Genomic DNA, 23,285 nt, shown 5'->3' with positions numbered 1-23,285 from the left:
AGGAAGCTGGCTGGGAGGGAAGGTATTCTTGACCTGGAGGTGGGGAAGGGGCGGGGGTGGGGGCGAAATAGGCAAAGCTAAGGAGGCTGGAAAGGTCACTGTCTTTTTAGGGAATGGTGAGAAATACAGCTGGACAGTCGGGATTCACTGAAGTCTTTTGATCTGTAGTGCGAGGCATCTAGATGGAACCTCAGGAGGCCCATCAAGTCTGGCTGTATATGATGGGGTTAAATTGGTGAGGACACAGTTGAGGCTGTTTGATGGGAGAGGGCAGAAGTGAAAAGGAAAGGAGCGGTGACCATACACAACCATGTGCAATGGGCGCCACTGAGTCAAGCTTCTGAGAATGCCTAGCTGGGTACTCATTTTTATAATTAGGGAACCTGGAGACCACCAGGGCCCCTGGGTGCGCAGTTGGATAAGAAGGAAGATAGGCTCTTTAAGAATAAAATATGGCCTCTGGGAGGCTGTTTATTAGGAAGAGAAGATTCTGCTTCAGGCTCCATGCCAGGTCAGCAGGGCAACGCAACTCGGGCTCCCCATTGTGTCCTCATTCTTCTGCTTCCTTAGTGAGGTGGACCAGGTGGGGGTCCACAGGACCCTGGGGGGTGGTTCCCCCCAGGACCGTGTCCTGGGCCATGGCCAGGGGGGTGCCCACAGGGCTCTTGGGGGTGGTTTCCCCCAGGACCATGTCCTGGGCCATGGCCAGGGGGGTGCCCACAGGGCTCTTGGGGGTGGTTTCCCCCAGGACAGTGCCCTGGGCCATTGCCACCACCATGGCAGTGCCCCTGTGGAAAACCAAATGAACAATGTTAGAGTCAGGGGTCAGCGGCAGTCTTGCCTGAGATCAACTTCCCTCTTCTTCCCCCCTCCCCTCCACCTTCTGTCATGGAGGATTCTGGATTCCTGGACACTAGCAGGGGATGGTGGTGGAGGGCTGGGAGACAGGGTCAGCAAGTGATGAAGCCAGAGCACTAAGCAGACAAAAGGGGAAGAACCTAGATTCATTGGTTTCCATTCCTTGAGCCAAGAAATGACTCCTACTCCCTGGACCTCGGTTTATTTCTATAGCTAAGGAGCAGAATGATCTCATCTCCCTTTTCTCACCCAGGAACCCTTACAGAGTCATTGGAGATTTTGCCCAACTGGAAACTGCAGGCTGACTACTCACAAGTGAGGGTGTGCTGGGGGTGGCTCTAAGGGAGCTCCCTGAGGGCCAGGAGCAAGGAGGAGACAAGAGGCAGGGTTAACAGTGATGCAGGAGCCCTGGGGGGTGGTGAGAGGGAGGGTAGCTGGGGGGTGGGAGGAGAACAAAAGCAGGAGGTGGCAGGTGAGGATATGTCCGTTCTCTATACAGTGTTTTTATGTGTCTCTGTGTGTGTGTGTAGGTGCAAGGGGATGTGCTCTATTTACATGCAAAGAGTTATGTCTGTGTGCCTGTGCACAGGTGGGCCCCACCCCATGCACAGGTACACAGATTGAGGCACGCATACCTGCTGTGCCCCCAGATACACGCATGTAGGCGCATGTGTGTGCATGTGTATATGTGACAGTGGGAGCGTGCGTGAGCCCCTGCCTGTCCCTGAGCAGGTGCTAGACTCAAGAAACCAGGAAGAATAAAAATAGTAAAATCGAGGCTGTATTGCCTCAGCCAGCAGAGGCCGGAAAGAGTGTGGCTTAACCTTCTGTCTTTGCTGGAACAATTCCTGAGGCCCCAATGCCAGAGGAGTTTCTTTGTCTCTTGCCACAGGCCCAGGGAAGAGAACGGAGACACCAGGTACCTTGCTCCCGGTGCTGGGGCACTGGGGACCTGGAGCCCTGAGGGAGCAGGGGTGGGGCTATGGCCCTAGCCCTGTTGGCTTCTGCCCCCTAAGCCCCAGTGAGGGCTTGGCATGGGAAAAGTAGAGGTAGGCTCCAGGGCTGGGGGGGGGGGGTGCTTCCCTTGACCATGTCAGAGCAGCCCCTTCCTCATCTAGCCTCAGTGATGCCTGCAAACAACCACTTCCCACCCCGCCTGCCTTTCCTTCTATGAATCTCCTTGGGGTGGGGCCAGTTCCAGGCCTAGGAGCCCCATCTGCTGGTGAGAACCCATGGGGGGAGGTGGGTAGGCAGCCTCCTTTCTCCAGCAGAGGCAGGTCACTGGAGCCCTGCAGTGTGGTTGGGGTTTGGGAGCAAGCCAGCCATCTAGGGAGGCTGTGGGGGTAGCCAGGAAAGCAGAGAAGCATGAAACAGGCGGGGAAACAGCAGGAGAGAAGCTGAGACAGGGAGGGGATGTGAGGAAGCAGGAGAGACAGATGGGAAAACAGGAGAGGCGCTGAGGAGAAGGCTGCAGCGGGCTGGGGGTGGAGGAGCACTGTGGTGCCCCTGCCTGCCCGCCCATGGGGCTGATGGCCAAGCCTGCTCCGCACTCTTCATTTCAGGAAGGTCATGGCTACTCCCTGAAGGTCAAGGGAGGGGGCTGGAGGTCTGGAGGACATGGCAGTGGGGAGGAGCAAGGGAGATGGCTGGAGAGCTTTCTTACCTTTGGATCTGTGGGAGAGGAAAGGAGAAAAAGAAGTAGCTTTGGTCATTTGGTTTTGTGGCCACCAAACTGCCCCACCCTCATTGCCAAGCCCCGCAAAGGCTCCTCAGAACTGGTCACTTGCCTAACCATCATTCCTTCTCTCAACAACAGATACAGATAATTGGAAGTCAGTACGAAGCTCTGTTGTGTATCCCTGTTTGCTGGAGAGCTGACGGAGTCAGGGTGGGGTGAAGTCAGGGGACATGGGTTCTCATCCCCAGCCTGCCGGCTGTCTGCCCTCTCAACCTTGGCCAAATTCCGTGACACAAAGGGAGGTACTCCACAGTGGCAAATCCTGACTCTTCTGCTTACACCTCCAGATGGTCCCCACTCTGGCTCCCCAGTCCACCTCCTCCCACAAATCTGACTTTTTCTGACCCAGTCTCTGCTTAGAACCTCAGGTGTTCATGTGTTCCTGCTTCTGATCTTCTGGCCCCAGCTCTTAGCCTTTGCTTGTGGCTCCTGCCTCTTGGATAGCTTTTTCGCTCTGTTCTGTGTGCCTTCCTGCAGAAAGTATGCTTCTACTGGGCCATCCTGCCACTCTACTTGCCCACAGTGGGTGTGTGTGTGGGGGGGCTCAATCTGCAACAACCAATCTGGGTGGTCCTGAGCCTTCTGAAGTGCTCCATTGGTGGGAATCATCTGCTTGGGGAGACTGGAATTTCTTGAGGACCAGGATAGTCCTTTGTTCCTTTTGAGGGGAGCCAAGGGCACAGCTGCCAAGAGCGGAGTTCTGGGCTCCAGACCTTGTATCCCCACCATCTCATCCTGAGCATGGCCCCTAGTTTCCCATGTGTACGGTGGGAGAAGCACCTGTCTGCTTTACTCCTGAGGGCTAGTGAGATGAAGGCTGTATGAGCATGTCTCCTAAACTCTGAAGGGTTCTACAAGATGTAAGAGATTGTTTTCCTCTTAGAACCCTCCACCACCTTCACACACACATACGTTCTCGGCATGCATAGATATGGCTGACGGCCTCTGCTCTTACCTGTCTCCTTCCTTCTTCACCCCACAGCCTCCCAGCCACAGCACTTACCTGGATCCATCTTTATCCGCCAAGTACAGGGAGTGACAAAAGGAACACCTGTGGTTCAACAGGTCAAGTTTAGTTGGCTGTAATCTAAATCTCACTCTCTCCTTCTTCTCTCACCCCACCCCCGTGGGGATGTATACACACAGCTCCTTCAAGGGAGAAAAATGCTCCCTCTGGCTTAGCTTGGTACCCAGTATGGAGCTGGGCACAGAGTAGGCGCCAGGCATGGGTGGTGAATGCACACAGTGGGTTCACCCACATGGAGGGTACACAGAGACATAAAAGTATCATATACTGTCCCCTGAACAGCACACCCTCACACTTGACCCCAGAACCACCCCCAGACTCCCAGTCATGTATTAACTCAATTCCACTTGGTCAATGTCAGTCATGTTCTTCATTCACGTGTGCCTACCATGGGCTGGACCATGGTACCCAGTCCCTATAGATTCTTGCCCCCATGTAGACAACTGGCATAAAGGTGGGAGAGGGAGGCTTGAAGTCAGAGCAGGGAAGAGCAGGCTGGGGTTGTCAGGGCCTCTGCAGGACTCAGCACAAAGGAATGGAAAGCCTTCCAGCACCCTAGCTGCTTGTTCCTACCTCCTCCCACCAGGACGTTGAATGCTGGTGGGAGGCTTGGGGTCTGAGCCAGTTTGTCGTTCTCCAATGAGTATACTCTCATTGGAGGGAACTATTGATATGCTCTGGTACCAAGGCTGGCTTTGTCTCGCTTGGAGCTGGAACATCGGTCACAATGCACAACCCCAGAATGGACCCTATGCACACACAATACATTCATTTTTTTCTGACCCCAAGTCAGACTCTAGTATATGATGAAAGGACCAAACACCTAACATCAGGGCACTCTGGTACCCATATGGTTGCTAAACATGCAAGCACACACACACACACACACACACACACACGCACATCCTCACGCATGCATATCCCTAAGAGCCCCAACCCTTTGCACCTCTTGAGTCACCCGTTTTTGTTGCCTTCTACTTGTACCACAAATGTTCAGTTGCGTTTAGCCTCTGAGCTATGTCCATGGTCCTTCCTGACCCTTGAACCTTCCCCTAGTGAGTAATGAGTCTGGAAGAGATCCGTGAGGCTGGGGTGAGGTAAGGGGGTGATCAAGAGAAGCTTAGGACTAAATTAGGTTGGAAGGAGAAAAAATCCAAGCCTGTTAAAAAATGGGAGGCAGATCTGAATAGACATTTTCCCAAAGAAGATGTGCAGATGGTCAACGGATACATGAAAAGATGCTCAATATCAAATCAAATGCAAATCAAAACTACAATGAGCTATCACCTCACACTTGTCAGTATCAAAAAGATAAGAAATTACAAGTGTTGGTGAGGATGTGGAGAGAAGGAAACTGTCATGCGCTTTTGGTACAAATGTGACCTGGTGCAGCCACTATGGAAAACAGCATGGAGGTTCCTCTAAAAATTAAAAACAGAACTACCATGGGATCTAGACATTCCAGTTCTGGGTATTTATTCAAAGAAACTGATGATATGGATTGGAAAAGATGTGTGCACCCCGAGGTTCATTGCAGCATTACTTAGAGTAGCCAGACATGAAGGCAACTAAGTGTCCTTCAGTGGATGAACAGAGAAAACATGGTACATGTATACAGTGTTCTATTACTCAGCCATGAAAAAGAAGGAAATTTTGCCACTTGCAACAACTTGGGTGGACCTTGAGAGCATTATGCTAAGTGAAATAAGTCAGAGACAAATACCATATGCTCTCACTTATATATGGAATCTAAAAAAAAAAAAAAAAACCCAAATCTCCTCAAAAGCGCCCTAGCTAATAGACACAGAAAACTGACTGCTGTTTGGTGGTCAGTGGGTGGAGGTGCAAAATGGGTGTCAAAAGGTAAAAACTGGGATGCCTGGGTGGTTCAGTTGGTTAAGTGTCTGCCTTTGTCTCAGGTCATGATCTCAAGGTCACGTGACTGACCTAATCAACCTACATCAGGCTCCCTGCTCAGCGGGGAACCTGCTTCTCTCTCCCCCTTCCCCCATTGTGCTCTCTGTCAGATAAATACAATCTTTTTTTAAAAAAGTATAAACTGCTGTGCACCTGAAACAAATATTTTTGTCAATTAAACCTCAATTAGAAAAAACAAGATGAGACTTGGACTTTTCTCTCCCCAGTTCAGGCCAAGGAGCTTGAAGGAGAGGAGTTGGCAGGCAGGTTCCTCTGAAAAGGATCCTTTTCAGAGGATCCCCGCACACTTGACTTCCCTGCAGCCCCCTCAGAGAGACCATTCTGCCTGGCACCGCAGCAGAGGTACCCGGGCTAGTCCTAGGGTGGGCGCCTATGCAGATACACAGACACATGGCCCACAGACCCACACTGTGCTCCTGAGCGACACAGACCGTCACTCACAGATGTACAAGGCCCACACAAGCAGAAACAGAGGCACGGATACCAATTCGATACACATGCGCACGTACTCAGAGAAAGCACGACCAGACAGACCCACAACACACTTGCAAAGAGAGCCCCTCCTGTCCACCGTCCACAGTCAGCAGAGCCTTACCTGAGAGTACAGAGCCAGGAGCTGCAGGAAGTCTGAGGCTCTGTCTGTCCTCAGGTGTATTTGTATAGGGTGGGGAGGGGCTTGATGAATCAGGTACACCAGGAGAGTCATGGGCAGAGGGTGTGGAGGAATGAGGGAGGATGGGCTAATTTTCCTCAGGGCAAAGAGCAGCCAGAAGCTTGATAGTTGAGGATGTGGGTGGGGAGCATTTGGGGAGGGGGAGCAGGTGAAGGGGTTGGGGAACAACCCTTTACCCCATCAGTCTGGTAAGGAGGCGCCATAGAAGCCATAGAACCAATCAGTGTCTCAAACCTCAGCAACTCTTGGGCTTCCAGTGCTGGGTGAAACTGAAGCCCGCTAACCCTCTGAATCTTCAGTTAGACAAAAGGGCTCAGTTGGCCCCTTTCAATCCAGGAGATCAAGAACCCTGAAAAATCAGAAGCATGCAAGATAAAGCAGAGAAGTTAAAACGGCCACTGTTGCCAGGCCTCCTGGTAAAGAGCCTGGATGGACTGGCTGCACCTGAGCTGCATTTAATTAGTTTTTTAAAAAGTAACATACCCGATTAAAAAAAAAAAAAAAGTAACCTACTGGAGAGAAATGAAAACCGGTCCTCAGGAAGGATTTTACTTGAATGTATAGCTGAAATTGGAAACTGAAAATTTCTCAGATGTCTATCAATAGGCCAAGTGGATAAACTTGTGGACCATGTTTATGGAATGGACCAACACTCGACAATAAGAAGGAATGAGCTGCGAACGTGCGCCAAAACATGCCTGCATCTCAAAATCACTGTGCAGAGTGAAGGAAGCAAGAAATGTATGGTTATGTCTAGAAAAGTCTAAAATTTTATAAAATTCTATAATGTGAACTAACGCCAGCAGATCAGTGGTTGCCTAGGGACAGTGGGGGTAGGAATTGGGAGGAGGTAGAAGAAGCCCTTAGAGGGGCCTGGGTGGCTCACTCAGTTAAGCGACTTGGTGAGATCTCAAGATCATAAGATGGAGCCCCCCATGGGGGCCTGCCGGTAGCACAGAGTCTTGGTTGGGACTTTCTCTCCCTCTGAACCTCCCCCCTGAGCAAGCGCTTGCGCATGCGTGCTCTCTCAAATAAATAAATCTTTAAAAAAAAAAAAAAGAAGCCATTAGAAGGGACATGAGGACACTCTGGGGTTTGATGGATATGTTCATTATCTTGATTGTGGTGATGGTTTCATGGAGTATACACATGGCACGTAACAAACTGCATAATTTGTGCAGTTTATGGTATGTCAATTTGGTCTCTGTTAAGAGCTGTAAAAACAGAAGTAACATAGCCACATCAGAAAATGATTCGAGGGGCACCCGGGTGGCTCAGTTGGTTACTCTTGATCTCGGCTCAAGTCATGATCTCACAGTCTTGAGAACAAGCCCCAGGGCAGGCTCTGCCCTCAACGAGGAGTCTGAGTAGCTCTCCGGCTGCCCCCCCCACCACCACGCATGCGCACTCTTTCTCATCAATACGTAAATCTTAAAAAATTAAAAAAAGAAAATGGTTTGAAAAATAGAGAGAAGGAAAAAAGTGATTCTCCTTTATTTCCATGGTGGACAGGAAATTATTCCTGTATCATGTGCTTTTGCACTATCAAAAAACTATACAGGTTCTCGGAGAAAGGTGTTATTATTTCTCCCTTCTTTATAGATAAAAGAAGCCAGGACTCAGAGAAGTTAAGAAACTTGCCTGAGGTCACCCAGCCAATGTGTATTTAGTCCCAGTCAGGAACCCCGGACCTGGAGCCTCAGCCTCTTTTCCTTAACCTTGCCTTTCCTTTCAGGAATGCTCTTTAGGAAAATTCCAGCCTGCTCTGGTAACTTTGTGGGCAAAGGGCTTTGGGTCATGAGGGCATCAGGGCATCAGGACACAGAGGCAGCCCAAGTCCCAGGAAGCTGACAGAGGTGTGGTGCCTGCAGCTTCCCACCCTCCAGCCCACACCACGGGAATGGCACCACCGGCATCCACCCATGTCCCTGGCCTCTGCAGCCCTGAGCACTGTAAGCCCCCCTCTTCTGGGAAACCTCCTTTCCCCCCTCGGGGCCCTGGTGGCAAGATTCCCCACCCCCACCCCCAGCCTTTGGAAGGAGGCTGAAGGGAGAAGAAGGTCTGCATCCTCAGGGACCCCCAAAGGGGGCAGTGGGGCTGTAGGACTGAGGAGTGCCATGGGGTCCCAATGCCCTGGGCTCCAGGTTCCTGTCTCACCATCTCCGGAGTCAGGGTCTGAACTTGGTTCTGAGTCCTACAGGCAGGTTGTGGGAGACAAGGAGGCTTTGGGCAGAGCAGGTGGACCTGTGCTGATGGGGTGGACAGAGAAGCTAGGACAGATGTGGTGGCTGTGGCCGGGGAGGGGCGGGATGGGGGCAGTTCCTGCAGCAGGTGATGATGCCCATAGCAGTGGTGCACACTGCAGGGTGAATTTACTAGAGAGTATGATGTGTGTGGATTCTCCCCTGCCCAAACTTAAGATGTGGGTGAGCAGAGCCTCAACCATGGGTGTGTCTCCTCTTTCCCTGGGGACAATGCCTTAGAGATGGTGAAAGCTCACCTCGTGCTTGGACTTACTGTCTGGCTGAGAGAGGTGGTCTTCCCTGCCAGAAAGTCATGAGTGGAGAAGATCAGGGGTCAGTCTCTGTGACCCCCAACCCCTGTCAGCAGAGCCTGCTAGCAAGGCGCCGCCCTGCTCCTGGGCTGCACTGTGAGTCAGGGAGGGAGGCCGGAGAGCCAGGCATCTTTACACAGTACTGGGTGGATGGGTTTCTCATGGCAACAGGGCAAAGGTGGCTGGTCCTGGGCGTGGGCTGGAGAGAGTGGGCAGGGCTGAACATCAGCCTCCGTGAGGCAGCATAGGTGCTATAGGGACCCCCCACCTCACCACAGAGCCTACTGGGCGAGACACTCACACTGACCTCTAAAAAGAAGCTAACAACTCCTGCCCTAGTTAATATACACATTTCAAAGATGGATGAGACCAAATGACATCACAGGTATAAGGCCATTGGCAGGGTTGTATGTAAGTGAATGGTGTTCCATTTTTTTTTTTTTTTTAGAGAGAGAGAAAGCACGTTCTCCCCCATCCCCCACCCCCAACATACGTGCATCATGGCTGGGGAGAGGCAGAAGGAGGGGGGAGAGAGAATCTTAAGCAGGCTCCACGCCCAGCTCAGAGCCCAACACGGGGCTCATTCTCATGACCCTGAGATCGTGACCTGAGCTGAAATCAAGAGTTGGATGCTTAACCGACTGAGCCACCCAGGTGCACCGGCACGGTGTTATTATTATCAGTATTAGCACCGACAACCTACTGACTTCCTGGCCTCATCATTCCTGCCCTGTCTCACACTGGGATCTTCCTGCCAGATATGTCACCATTTTTGGTTTCTTGGCATCACTGAATATTTTACAAAGAGGCTCTGGAGACATTCCTTCTCTGGCCCAGCCTCTTGTTATACCCTCCTTCCCCCTAAGGTGACCAAACATCCGGGTTTGCCTAGGGCTGAGTGTGTTCTGGACGTAGGAATTTCAGTGCTCCGATGGGATCAGTTCCAGGCAAGTCAGGACAATTGGTCACCCTACTTCTCTCCCCGCCCTGAGGCTGCTTCCTCTTCCCTGTGGTGACCACGGTGTCCCAGGCACATTCTCTCTTTTCACATGGGTTGTTCTTTCCTGTCTTGAAGCCGCCAGGCTCGGTGATGCCACCTGCAGAGAGGGTATGCTCCCCTCTCGGGAGTGGGGCCCCCCTCAGCCATTCCAAAGGCCCCTCCATCTTCTCAGTGGGACAGGACAGCTCTCTACAATCCCTCTGCCTTCTGTTGGGCTTCTGTCCTTCTTTCTACCACTCAAAACCCTGCCAGGCTTTTCCCCTATGCCTGGAGGGTATGACTCCACCCACCTCTCACCTCCCTGTGGTGAGCAGCTCATGGGGTATAGAGCATGCCTGTCCCATGCCAGCCTTCCAGCCTCTCAGTCTGCTCCAAGGAAAGAGCCCTCTTGCTGCATGCGGGCAAACCGGGGCTACTCCCCACATCCATGAGGACCCCCAGGCCTGAGTCCTTGATGCCTTGGTTCTTCCCCTCTCCACCTTGCCCACCCCCATGAGGCCTCGTGAGGGCCCCCTGCTCACTCTTCCCTGGATCCCCACTGCTCTGCCTGACCCAGAACCCTCCCTCCAGGATCTGAACACACCCTTCCGTGTGTGCTATTGCCACTTCCCACGAGGCTTTATGGAACGACCTCTCCCGACCATCTCCTTGCTGAGTCCTGCTCAACCCCTTGAAGCTCAGCTGGGAAATTCCTTGGTTGGGTTAGTTTGAGCCCTATGGGGCCCTGGCCTCAGGCTAGTGCAGACTGGCGTTGGCAAGTGCCTCGAAGGTGGAGTCTGGGTCCCTGCCTCTTGGTTCCCTCATCTCCGCCAGGGAAAGCACACAGTAGGTGCCGCATTAATGTTGCAGGCAAGCGCTTGACAAGGCAGCCCTCAGCTTCTGGTTGCAGGCAACTCCAGGCCGGGGGTGGGGGGCAGCAGGAGTGGGTCCTGGGAAAACACTGGGAGTCACCTTTACACTCCCCATGGAGAAGAGGGCCCCAAACAAGGGAGACCCCAGGGGTTCATTTCCATACTAGAGTTCATCTCTAACTGACAGGCAGGAGCTCCAAAGCTCGTGATGTCCCAGCCTTGGGTGTGCCCTGGAAAGCAGACCAGAGGAGTGGGTCCCCAGAGCAGCCTTCCTTCCACCTTCCTGATGCCTCAAAAGGCTTCAGTCCCGCCCTGTTCTGGCATGTGTGGAGAGGCGAGGCCCAGTCTGTTCCCGGTGACTGGAGCCTGGCCAGCCCTTATCCCTCCAGCCATACCTCATGTACTTTTGAGTCCTCCCCACCCAGGCGTAGGCCTAGCCTGCCCTGAGAGGCTTGCACAAACTTCAGGTCAGGAGGAGTCAGGACAGCAATTTCTTGAGCCCAGAAATGACCCTGAGGGGGACTGGGTTTGCAGGAAAGGAAACCTTTAAGCCACCCTCTGGACCTTTTCCATTTGGCAGGTTGCCTGCCTATTTTCTGGGTGCTCACGTGATCCAGCCTGGCCCGTCCTCCTCCTCAACACTCATCCACACACCCAGAGCTGAAGGTGATACCGGTGACCTCTAAGTGCTCGGCCCAGCCAGGAATCGTTCCTGGGTGCTGGGAGGCGAACCCGGAACTGGGCCCTCCTATTCTCCTGCTGGAACAGAGGCAGGTGAAGCACAGGAGGTGCTCCAGAAGCACCAGCATTAGCTGGCCAGAGATGGCCGCCGGAGCCTGGGACTTCAGAGGGAACAGTCACGGAGGTGGAGGGCAATCAGGGTGGGGCAGGAACCTGGCTGTGCAGGCTTTGCGGCCAGGGGTCAGCATGAAGGGAGGCTCAGAGAGGCTGACAGGGTGCTTCAGGATCTCCCCACCAGGTCATAAGAGGGCCTCATACCTCAGAGGGCTTAGATGTGTGCAGATCCCAGCAGGCTTGCAGGAGGCAGTCTTTGGGGCCCCTCGAAGGATGCTGCAGTGGTAGCATCCAGAAGGTAGCTCTCATGGTTACCTGAGGCAAGAAGAAAACTAGGTTGAACTCCACTCTGGGTTGCATGTTGTTCTGGAGATGGATATTACTGTTATTTCATTTCATCTGCCAATGACTTGGAGGAGTAGGTACACCTCATTTTCCGGATGAGGACCAGAGAGATAAGGGACCTACACAGCCAGTGAGGGTGAAGTTAATCTGAACTCCCCTAGCCCCCTCTGCCTCATCTTATGATGAGCTTGAGGGAGGGCAAGGGCCAGAGTGCTTAAATGTTATTACTCAGGCACGGGCAGGAGCAGCCATTCTGGAAGCCGTGAACAAGGCCCATGAGTGGGGCCTCTGTCAGGTGTGTGCTCCCAGTCTCTGTGTGTGGTCCCGACAGTCCCTTCCTCCCCTGCAGACCTCTCCCCCCTTTCCTCCTCAGTGAAGATTCCCGGACTTGCTGCCATCTTGCCCTCAGGATGAGCTTCGGGTCTGTATACCACAGACCGCAAATGGCACCCTGATATGGTCCACTCCAAGTGTCGGGGCTGTGGGTGGGAGACCCCTCAGGGAAAAAAGATGGGACCCAGACCCATGGCTGAGGCGCTAGGACCATGCCTCGCCTCAGGGCAGAGAGGATGAGGGTGAGGGCGCAGAAAGATGTTGCAGTGGAAACAGCAATTTTGGGGGAAGCTTGGGGGTGGGGAGGAGGAGGAGAGTGCTTGGCAGGAGGGCAGGAGCCTTGGATTCTAGTCTCATGTGTGACCCAAAAGGCCTGTGTGCCCTGGGCAGGTGGTGTTGCCTCTCTGGGTCTCCTCATCAATAATGAGGCTTCTCTAGTGTGGCAGAACTGGGAGTTCTCTCTGTGGATTGTAGAGACTCAAGAGAGGTGCCCGGGAGCAGGAGGGAAGGGGAGGAGCGCCCCCACGGCCCCAGGCTTTGTGACTCTGCTGTCCTCTAGTGGTGGCAGGGAGTAACAGACACATGGTCTCTCCCTACCTCCCCCAGACAAGGGTCCTCTGCACTACATAGGCCCTTTACAGCCTATGGCCTCTCTCAGGGCTGCGTGCGTTCTGGTTAGAGAAAGACATACCCATAGGATACCCACGGGTCTGTACAGGACAGAATGGTTTATTCACGCATATATTTGCTCTACAAGAGCTGAGGGAGGGTATGTGGTTTATTTTATTTTTATTGATTTATTTATTATTTTATTATTTTTAAATAGTTTATTTATTTGACACAGAGAGAGATGGTGAAAGAGGGAACACAATCAGGGGGAGTGGGAGAGGGAGAAGCAGGCTTTCCGCTGAGCAAGGAGCCCGATGCAGAGCTCGAACCCTGGACCCTGGGATTATGACTTTAGCCAAAGGCAGACACTTAACCACTGAGCCACCCAGGCACCCCTATTTTTTTTTAAGGATCGTATTTATTTATTTGAGGTAGAGAGAGCACCCAAGCAGGGGTGGGGGCAGAGAGGGGGAGAAGCAAACTCTCCACTGAGCGAAGAGACCCATGTGGCACTCTTTCTCAGAACCCTGGGATCATGATCTGAGCAGAAGGCAGACGGCTAACCAACTGAAACACCCAGGCATACTAGACTCTGGGGTTTAGAAGGGCACTGTGCCACTTGGTACACCATTTTGCCCTCAGAGAGCTTCTGTCCAGTGGGGGATCAGATAAACACACCCCGGACTCTGGAGAATACAGGACAATGTCAGGGTTGCTCTGAGGTCTGACATACTGTGTGACACTTGGGAAGGGTGGGGCCAGTGACTGCGGGGTCCTATCTGGTCAATGGTTTGTCCTAGGCACATGGGCCTGCAGCCTGAGGGGCCCAGAGGCCTTCGTCACTAGGTTGGGAGAGTCTCTCCCTTCAGGCCCTCCCAGAAGAGCTGGATCGCCCTCCCTATGGGACGGCTGGATTGCTACCCAGGCCTCCTGTTCCCCTGCGGCTGTCCCACCCCAACTCTGGCTGGGAACAGGAGTGAGAGGCACAGTTGACCTGGCCTCCCCACCCACCTGCCCCTCGTAGCCTCTTCTAGCTACACCCCACTGCCCCAGACCTGGTTTGGAAGCCTGGGTTCCAGAGATGATGGAGAACATTAGGTCTCAGCAGGTGGATCTCCCCATCCCAGGCTGATGCTGGGCAGGCCTCCCAGTTCCAATACCACAGTGCGGGGGAGGTGGTAGGAAGCTGGGCTGCCACCAGTGACACTTGGGAAGGGTGGGGCCAGCGACTGTGAGGCCCAGGAGGGCCCTGCCTCTGGCCTTCTGGGGCTAGGCTGGAAATCAGCAGCCTGTTTGAGGCAATGCCCAGAGAGGGTGGGAGAAGGACAGAAAGGCAGAGAGAGACAGCGCGCGCGCGCGCGAGAGAGAGAGAGAGAGAGAGAGAGAGAGAGAGAGGTTTGGGGAGAGGAGCCTGGGTGTGTCACCATTGCTGGGAGTTTGACTCGGTGAGAACATCCGGCAGGAAAGGAAGAGAGAGTGTGGTGGCATTTCCAAGCAGGATAGGAACTCTGGGGCTGTGGAAACTGGCTGTGGGGTCAGGGGTACTACGTGAAGGCCTGGTCAGGAAAGAGGCTAACCATGGTGGGAATGGGAGGAGGGCAGGAAGACAGGGTTCAAGGGGAATAGAGATTGAAATACTGGCTGACTGAGCTGGTCTGGGGAGGAGAGAGGGCAGTGGGGCAGGAATTAGGGAAACTGAGGCTTGGTCAGGTGGGATGTGGGGGATGCAGAGAATCTCTGACCCTCCCTTTAGGGCTTAGAGGTTGGGGCCCTGTAGCTATTGAAGGAGAACACAGGTACCCCTGATCCAGAGACACCCCTCCCATTACCCCAAGCCCCAGCTCCTGGAGGCTCCACACGTGGGACTGCCAGGCCAGCTGCTCCCCTGGGCACTGGGACCAGCCACAGCTGTACTGGGAAGATTTGGGGAGAGATTTTCTTGAGAAAGGCTGCTTCTTTTCTCGGGCTGGGAGAGGCTTAAAAGTCAGCCGTGGGGACCAAGGCCAGGAAGGGCCCGGCGTGAGGAACCTGGGTGGGGAAGGCTGTAGGCAGACCACAAGCTGCAGTGGTATGGGCCCTGCAGGAAGGGCCAGTTCCCCATACACCGAGGGGAGACTCGAACAGCTGAGCCTCTCAGAAGTGGCTGTGATTTAAAACACAGGGAAGCCAGTGTCTACGTCAAGGAATGACTAATGGTGTCATTTCAGGTATGTAGTTGTATTTGGTGGCCTAGGGGAGTTAAGCTTCTTGATCCCTCCAAATGAGTTAAACCAGAGCTGATGAGGACAGTAAAGGGGGGCTCATTTGAGGTGTGGACCCTCAGACTAGGACAGCTGGTGGGCTCAGCTGCATCCCCCAGGCCTTTCTTTACTGTTGGGAGAGATGGAGGCTTATGTTGGCTGCCTGTGCATTGGCAGGTAGGTCCAGGCTGGGCCTCTGCTGGGGGAACTGCCTCAGAGAAGGCAGGGCCTGGGGCAGCCAGGCCCCCTGTGTGGGGTCAACCCGACAGAGAGAGGTTCCTGCCTGTGTCTCTGGGGACGCTGGGCCAGGGCTGGGAGAGGAGCTGGGCAGGGCCGGCGCCCTGGTCCTTGCCCTCTGAGAGTGGATGGGTGGGGGTGGCGGCGCGCATTCCTGGCTGGGAGCCCAGAGGAGTCTTTTGTAATCACAACATGATCTCGTGTGCTGAGCAGTGAAGCCGGCAGGGAGAGGCCGGCAAAGGCCCCGGCTCCGGCTCCCGTGGCTCTGCAGCTCCGGCTTCCCTCCTGCTCTGGCTCCCCTGGGGCTGTTCTGGAATTCTCTCGGTGCCCACTGTTACCATGCACTCAGCTGTGAGTGGCACCTCACCTTCGGCGGGGGGCTTCTTGGGGCCGGGAGGAGGCTGGGACACCAGGCGGTCACACTCTGGGGACAGCTGGGGACGGCTGGGCCTGGGAGGAAGAGGGTTGTGCCTAGGCCGGTGGGGCTCTGGGCAGGGGCCTTTGGCTGCAATGGAGACCCTGCGACTAGACAGGGAGAGACCTGGGATCTAGGGGCAGTGGCCTGGCTTGCTTGGGTGGCTCCCTGGCCGGGCCTGCCCACGGAACTGGTTCTCTTCTGTCCTGACTACCAGCAGTTCCAGGCCGGGAGAGATTGGGCCCATGAGAGCGGCTCTTTCCCACAGGCGGGGCACAAGCCGAGGGAGTGGAGCCCAGGGCCTGGGAGCCCAGCAGAGAGCCGGGGCCTCTCTTTTTACTGTGGTTCTGGGCCTGGGAGCCAAACAGCGCCCCCCGCCCCCCACCGACCTCCTGGATCCCCTGGCAACTTCCCAGTCCCCGCAGGTTCCGCTGCCAGAGCCATTTATAACTCTCATTCCAGGCTCTGCTCAGCGGTGGAGCTCCCTGGAGAGCCCGGGGGAGGGGCGGCCCACTGCTGGGAGCTGTGGGTGCGGGGGTGGGGGGGTGGGGGGGGTGGTGGTGGTGGCGAGGGTAGTAAGGCCCTGACCTGAGCCTCTGAGGAGGCAGAGACAGGTAGACAAGCCTAGCAGAGCACGGACTTGGGGCCTTCCATGTGCCATCTCCCCCTGGAAGCTTAGCTCTGGAGTGGGGGTCCATTTGTAGTAAGAAAGTGCTTCTCAGGTAAATGTGAAAGTTAGGGGCCTGATAAGGGATGGGCACAACAGTCAGGAGCTTGCCACCCCTGCTTTACGCAGGGGCCTCACAGAGCCGAGTCACCCATGAGCAGGCAGGAAGAGAAGGATGCTGAGCTGGACCGGAGGATAGTTGCCCTTCGAAAGAAGAACCAGGCCTTACTACGTAGGTACCAGGTGAGTGGGCTGTGATGGGAGCTGGAAGGACTGACTGGGTTGGCACTGCCTGTCTGACCCCCTAACCTCTCCTGTGCCCTTGCGCTGTGGTCTTTCCCTGCAGGTGCTAAGCCTGGGGTCCGAGTTACAGTGGTGTGGTCCCTCTCAGAAACTCTGTGAGGGTCCCGGGGATGCTGTGATGTGGTGCCTCTGCCCCCTGGTGTCCCACTGGTGTCTCTCTGTGTAGGCCTTTCTGTGTGCATCTGGGGGGCCGTGGCCTGTGCTGACCCAGGGCCCTCCCGCAGGAGATCCAGGAAGACCGGCGGCAGGCAGAGCAGGGGGGCATGGCCGTGACCACAGCAGAATTCCTCCAGCCTGATGGCCTCACTGTCACTATCAGCCAGGTTCCTGGTGTAAGCCCCCCTCCCCCACCCCAGGAAGAGAGGGTGGGGTGGTAAGGAGGTGGAGGCCCAGCCCATGTCCAAGTCCAAAAAGGAAACTGCTCTTGCTCCTCTGTTTCCTCTGCTTCCACTTATGGGGTTCACCCTTCAGCTCCCAGACTGAGGCAGCCTAGCCCATTGTGGTTCCCCTGACCCCAAAGGGCCACAGCTAAAAGGCTACCAAATCGAGTCCTCCTCAAGCCCTTTTCCAGGTGAATGTGAAAGTTAGGGAGGGCCCCCACCCACAGCCCTGCGCCTGTGTTCTAAATCCCAGGCCACTCCTGAGCCCCCAACCCTGGAGGGACAGAGAAGGGGGGCTGAATGCCAGGAACAGAGTGCAAGGGACAAAGCCCCATTGTCTGAGCACTCTGGATTTCCCAGCTCAGAGATGACAGGCTGTTGTGGCATCTTGGGCCCTGGGGTGGCCCCGGTCCCTGGATAACCTCATGGCACCGGCATGTGAATGCCCCAGGGTGTCCGCTCCTCTGTGGGCATTCCAGGGAGGGCCAGTGCTGGAACCCAGCCTGGGGAAGCTTCCAAAGGACTCCGTCCCCAGCTCCTGCTCGGCCCTGGCCATGTGGTCTGAGGGCATGGCATCTCATTCTGCAGGGGAAGCGGGTGGTCAGCCGGAACTGGGCAAGACCCCTCAGACCTGGAGCAGCCGACGAAATGCTTGAGGATGAGGGAGGGGATGACCACACTGGTACTTTCTGTCTGGGGGAGCGGGTGGAGCTGGCTGTGACCATGGAAAACAAAGCCGAGGTGAGCAGGTTGGGCAGGGGAAGCCAGGGCATCAGGCCAGTACCCTCTTCTTACCAGACTGTGCCATGCTGCCTGTCCCCGCCTCCCCCCTCTTCCCACCCAGGCCAAGCGGATCGTGAGTGAGAAGCCCAGCAGAGCAAGGAACCAGGTCGCAGAAGAGTCACGTGGAAGGGGCTTGGGCCGGACCCCCTCCATGCAGATGCCCGTCAGCTCGGATTCTGCACAGAAAGTATATCTTTAAGAGGGGATGGGGACATGAAAGTGGTAGTCATCATTTGGGGGAGGCAGAGAAGCTGAGTCACTTGTGTCCCCTATCTCTGGAGACATGATGGCAGCCCCAGCAAGAATTCCCACCCTTTCCTTCTTTCTCTGGCCAGTTTCCACATTGGGTGGGCCTTACCCTGACAGGGTACGTCAGAGGTCAGCCCCTTACCCTAACTGGATTTCTGATGCAAGCTTGTGGGGGCCTTGGGGGTGGGCTGTGTGCCAGGTGTGACCTCTAGGTGGCAGCAGCCCCTAGTCTTGGCTCTTGCTCACTGCTGCTGGGAGCTTCTCCACTCCCGGCCTGTCCACACACACACACATCTGCAACAACCCAGCAGATAGGTGCTATTATTAGTCCCATTCTATAGATAAGGAAATGATACACAGAGAGGTTAAGTAACTTGCCCAAAAGACACAGCTAACATGTGACTGGAAACGGTGCCTATGGCAAACGAACATGTCAGAGACGGAATGGATTTTGTTTTTAGATGGGGACGTCAAAACCTTGAGAGGAAGGGGCTGATAATATCCAGATTTCCACTCCAGGTCCAAGGCTTTCTGCTTCTTCCCCATGGTTCTGTCTTCTTCTTCAGAGTACCCGGGAGTCCCAGAGTCTAGGACTGGTCCCAGGCTCAGCTCCTCACCGGCCCATGGGGGGACCCTTGGAGGTGGGCTGGGACTATGCCCAGTGGAAGCAGGAGCGGGAGCAGATCGACTTGGCTCGTGTGGCCAGGCATAGAGATGCACAGGGTGACTGGCGTCGGCCATGGGACCTGGACAAGACCAAGCCCACGTGGGTGGCAGGGCTAGGGAGCTCGTTGTATTGACATTCTTATGGGACTTGGGGTAGGACTAACTGTGGGTGCTTCTTGGAGGGCTGGTGGGACCCTCTCCAGGGTGGTTAAGGTCTGTCTGGGCTCTCTGGTGGGACCTTGGGCTGAGAGGGTGGGCGCCAGGTCCCCATTTTTAGGGGCTCACCATTATCTTGTCGTTGGTTCTGGGGTTGGAGCTAGGGGAGGCAGGGGTTGTGTGGGTCTCCCTATAGCTTGTGTCCGCCCCACAGAAGCCTGACTTTTTGGCTCCACAGGCTACAGGACTCCAGCAAGCTTCGGGAAGAGGGCCTGGCCAGGGTGGGCGGCACCAGGGGTGAGTCAATACCCACCCCACCTCAGCCCCTTCTCCTCCTTGGCTTTCATCACAGCACCCCCACCTGTCCCCTCATGCTTCCTCTCCTTTCTCTGTCTCTTGGCATAGCACTTATTTTTGGAGCTGGAAGGAGGCATGGAAGAATATTTTACTTCCTCTCCCTCATTATCAGAGCAGGGCACCTTCCCACCCCCTAAATCCACAGCTCCTACCCTGGGTTCTGACCTCAGAAGGTCTAGGGGAGGAGACTCACAAGGAAATCTGCCCCGGGATCCTTTCAAGATTGGTCCCTTATGGGCAAAAGCTCCAGTTTCCCTGCCCCTGGCCTGTTGTAGGAACAGAGATTTTAGAATTGCTAGTTCCCTAATTTTACATGTTGAGGAAGCTGAGGCTGGAGAGACTCAGCCAGTTACCTAGCCAGGAACATCAACGGGGGCACAGAGACCCAGCTCTCTTGATCCCCAGACCCAGGATCTTTTTGGGAGTCAGAAAACCCACACCTGGACCAAGAAAAAGACAGATATCTTCCTGGTCCTGAAAGACTTCTGTTACTGCTTTTGATCCTTTATCACCCCACTCTTTCTCCATTTCCTTTGCCTCACTTAGGTCCCAGGAGCCACCGGAAATCACAACCCCCACCCCTGTCCCTTGATGGTAAAGGTGAGTTGAGAGAAAAGAAGCAGGTTTGCATGAGCTGGGGATGGAGCTGGGCTGCCATGACCCTCTTCCCTTCTTGATTTGTGGACCATCTCTTGCAGGTGGTACTACTCGGGGTGGGCAACCCAGCAGACCCTCAGTGGTGTCGGCCACACGAAGCAAAGCCCGGGGGACAGAGAGGCTGACCGGCAGGGCCCGCAGGTAACAGATGGCAGGGGGCAGAATTGGGGGAAGCATCTGGGCTCCCTGATTTCCTGGATCTCCCTTGGCCCTGGGAGGTCAGGCTCAGCACTGGTCCAGGTGGCTGCTCCAGCCCTTGGGGCTGCTGCCTTCTGCCTGACGGCTGCCTGGAGGCAGGTTAATGAGGTTCGGGGAGAGGCCAGCCACAAAGGCGGGAGCCATGAGAGCCTGGTGCCCAGGGAGGCTGGCAGTAATTACAGCAGTTGCCTTCCCCTGGGAAGTCGGGCGTGCCTTTCCCAGATGGTGCAGGCAGAGACACATCCAGAGCCCCCACGGAACTCGAAGTGCTTTGGGCTCGGCCATAAACAGCAGCTGGGGACCTGGGATGGCGCTCAAGTGGGTGGCGTTTGGAGGAAATGGCTGGATGGGGAACAAGGTCAGGCTGGAAGGGGAGCATCCTGGAGCCTTGTTCTGGCTCTGAGGCTCCTCTGAGATCCTTAGCTCTGGCTGCTTCCTGGGAACATGGGCCACTGGCTACAGAGCGACAGAGGGACGTGAGGTGAGGTGGGGAGGAGTAGGGCTTGCCGTGTGCTGTGTTTCCACAGGTGGGAAACAAAGGAAGTCAAGGAGGAGCTGCAGAACCAGGAGGTGGGTGCTTGGAAGTAGGATGGGGTGGGCCAGGGGCATGAGCTCTGAATCCGCCAGCCAGCAGGACCAATCTCTTGTTTCAGGGAAGCCAAAGTACCAGAAAGACCTGGAGCGAGGAGGAACCTTCACAGAAGCAGAGCCCAACGGAGCTGGGCCGGCCCACAAGTGCCCCAGCAACTAGCCCAGCCCCCGGGGGCCCAAAAAGGGAATCAGAAGCCTCCATTGCCAGTCCAAACCCTAGCTCTCCACAAAACACTGACTTAGTTCCCCTTGACCTTTCTCTTGGAGGGGCCAGTAGCCCTGGGTCCGGGGAGAGTACGTGTGCACTCACTCTAAGGCCTGGGGCCCAGGAGAACCCTGTGTCCTTGCCACCACCAGATGGTTCTGAGCAGATCCTGGGGTGTAATGACACCCAGGCTGAGCCAGAAGTACAGCTTAGTTCTGAGCCACAGGGAGAAGCAAGGCCCCTAGAGCCCAGAGAAGACAGGTCTGGCAAGCCTGGGGCCCAGCAGGCCTTGGCACCACGAAGCAGGCCGCCCAGAGGAATGGGCCAAAGGGCAAGGGGCACAAGAGGTATGAGAAGCAGGACAGGAGGGCCTGGCCCTGCAGGAAGATGCTGAGCAAAACTCCTGGGAGCACAGGGGCCGGGCTGGGGAGAGGAAGAGGGAAGAACATAGGCGGGAGTCTGGTGTGGGATGGGTGTGTGGATGCAGGTGGCTTGTGGCCGTCTGGCTGCACAGCTGGGCAAACTCTCCAGTGTGGGGACACTGGGAGGGCAAGGAGCTGTCCTTCCTTGCACCTCATGGGCACATCACTGGGCATGTCCCGTGTATAGGTGTGTTTTTACCTGCAGGTAAAGGTCTTGGTATAGTCCTATGCCACTCCTGGTCTCTGAGACTGGTGAGCCCCGTCCTGGGTCTATTGCCACCCAGGCCACAAACTTCTTCCCTGCCATGGCAAGGTGAGGCTCAGAAGCACTCAGCACCTGGCACTCCAGGCCTTTCTCACCCCAAGGCCTGGCTTCTCTTTCCACCTATGGCTTTGGCTCCTTGGGTGTAGGCAGCCTCAGGAGCCAGCAGGCCTAGTCCAGGAGGCCTGGGCTCCTTCCCCTGCCTCTGCCTTGCGCCCAGGTGACTCTCAGTCCCCACACTCCCAGGATGGTGAAACCAGGGGAATCTCAGCCATCAGCTGTCAGCCTCTGGCCTTTCTGTAAGAGAAGACCCAGGCTCGAAGAAAGGGAGGCCACAGCAGGTAGGGACCGAGCTGGGGACAGAAGAGCAGAGCCTCTGCCAAAGAGAGTCCCTGGGAAGGCCTCGTCTCTAAAACAGCCTGGGGTTGGGTGGGGAGAGGACAGCCCTCTCCCCACAGAAGGATGGGAGGGTTCATGATCAGGGATACCCTCCCCCATACCCAGGCCAGACATCAAGTGTACCATCAAGACAGCATTGAGGCGGTGCAGAGGGCAGCCCAGGGCCATTTCCTGCCGTCTCCTACTTCCTCTTCCCCGCCACCCCCCTGCACTACCGGCACACCAAAGCAAGGACTCAGACAAGGGACAGAGAAAGGGGCTCAATCAAGCTCAGTACAACTTCGGAACTTGTCTTTCCTACTTGGTCTCCATTCCCGCCCCTCCCCTCAGGCCCACGGCTGGTGAATTATTCAGACTCCACACAAGCTGTGGCTTCCTCTCTATTCAACAAACATTTCCTGAGCACCCACCAGCAGCAGTGCAGCCGGTGGGCGATAGTGACTCTGCCAGCAAGAGGGAGGGAGAAACCCAGGCATCCAGCAGATCTAGGCCGCACAGCAGGCAACGTTCTTGGCTCTAAGAGCCTGCTAGGAGCTGGGGAGGGTGGTAGGAGCCCAGAGAATCATCTCACCTCTGCTCGAAAGGGCAGGTGCTCCTTCCCCGCTCACCACGCGTGGATCTCCCCATGTGGCCCCCCTACTCCCCTCCCCTTTGGCCCTGCCATGGCTTGTCCTCCCTGCTGGGGGTCCCGGGCCTCCCCAGCCTCTCTGGCTTCTCTAGGGAGTGTCTAGATCATCCCCAAGTGTTCTGTCCTGTCAAAGTGAGCGCTGAACTGTGGGGTCACAGCTTCCTATTGGGCTCCTGCTCTGCCCTCCACCCCTTCTACTCAGGAAGCATGAGTAGGGGGTGTCTTTTCAGCAGATCAGTGTGCTCCTTGCGCGTTAAGGTGCAGAGTAATGCAGATTCTAATTCTGTAAGGTCTGTGGTGGGCCTAGAAATGTGCACTTCTAATAGGCTCCTGGAGATACCTATGCTGCTGGTTCTTGGACCACAGGTTGAGTAGGAAGGGTTTGGGCTAGAATATATGGAGGGCCAGGGGCAGACAGACTCTAGACTCTGATGACTTATTGCTGGCTATATTGGGGACCTGGTGAGGGCTGCCCCTGCCAGGTGGGGGCTTCCTGGCTTCAGAGTTGGGTGGGAAGCTGAGGCACCTGGGAAAAAGACGCTCTAAGAGGCCAGTGAGTGGCTGATGCCAACTTCCTGTAGTGGGGAGTGAGGAAGTTGCTTGGGAATGGGATGAGGTGAAGGGGGTGGAAGAGGTTGGTATGGGGTTGGAGGAATTTTTTTTTTTTAAAGATTTTATTTATTTATTTGACAGAGAGAGAGATCACAGGTAGGCAGGGAGGCGGGCAGAGGGGGGGGGGAAGCAGGCTC

At 55.4% G+C, this 23,285-nt stretch overlaps 1 protein-coding gene and 1 long non-coding RNA gene across 4 annotated transcripts; one reads left to right on the top strand and one right to left on the bottom strand.

Moving 5' to 3' along the window:
* Positions 1–438: 438 nt before the first annotated feature.
* LOC101675078 lies at positions 439–11,747 on the bottom strand. Its single transcript, XR_199288.3, has 5 exons — positions 11,639–11,747; positions 6,157–6,583; positions 3,600–3,647; positions 2,522–2,529; positions 439–788 (listed from the first exon to the last, which is right to left on the bottom strand). It is a non-coding gene; the product is annotated as an uncharacterized LOC101675078 (long non-coding RNA).
* A 3,631-nt stretch (positions 11,748–15,378) lies between these two features.
* On the top strand, positions 15,379–23,266 carry CCDC9B (coiled-coil domain containing 9B). Of its 3 annotated transcripts, XM_013055412.2 has the most exons (11): positions 15,379–15,549; positions 16,410–16,523; positions 16,808–16,915; positions 17,552–17,704; positions 17,808–17,933; positions 18,562–18,761; positions 19,056–19,114; positions 19,721–19,774; positions 19,873–19,972; positions 20,557–20,599; positions 20,683–23,266. In XM_013055412.2, exons 1-11 carry the CDS (start codon positions 15,538–15,540, stop codon positions 21,217–21,219), a joined length of 1,506 nt encoding a protein of 501 aa, XP_012910866.1. In that variant the 5' UTR covers positions 15,379–15,537; the 3' UTR covers positions 21,220–23,266. The 3 variants fall into 3 exon arrangements, with proteins under 3 accessions (XP_012910866.1, XP_012910868.1, XP_012910867.1); XM_013055413.2 differs by lacking the exon at positions 15,379–15,549 and having other exon boundaries at positions 16,750–16,915; XM_013055414.2 differs by lacking the exons at positions 16,808–16,915; positions 17,552–17,704.
* The last annotated feature ends 19 nt before the right edge of the window (positions 23,267–23,285 follow it).

Source organism: Mustela putorius, unplaced genomic scaffold (assembly GCF_011764305.1).
Source record: "Mustela putorius furo isolate JIRA1106 unplaced genomic scaffold, ASM1176430v1.1 tig00003898_pilon_pilon_pilon, whole genome shotgun sequence".
In the NCBI taxonomy this organism is placed as follows: Eukaryota; Metazoa; Chordata; class Mammalia; order Carnivora; family Mustelidae; genus Mustela; species Mustela putorius.
The sequence above is the reverse complement of the archived record's forward strand: the minus strand, read 5'-3'. Positions and strand labels throughout refer to the sequence as shown.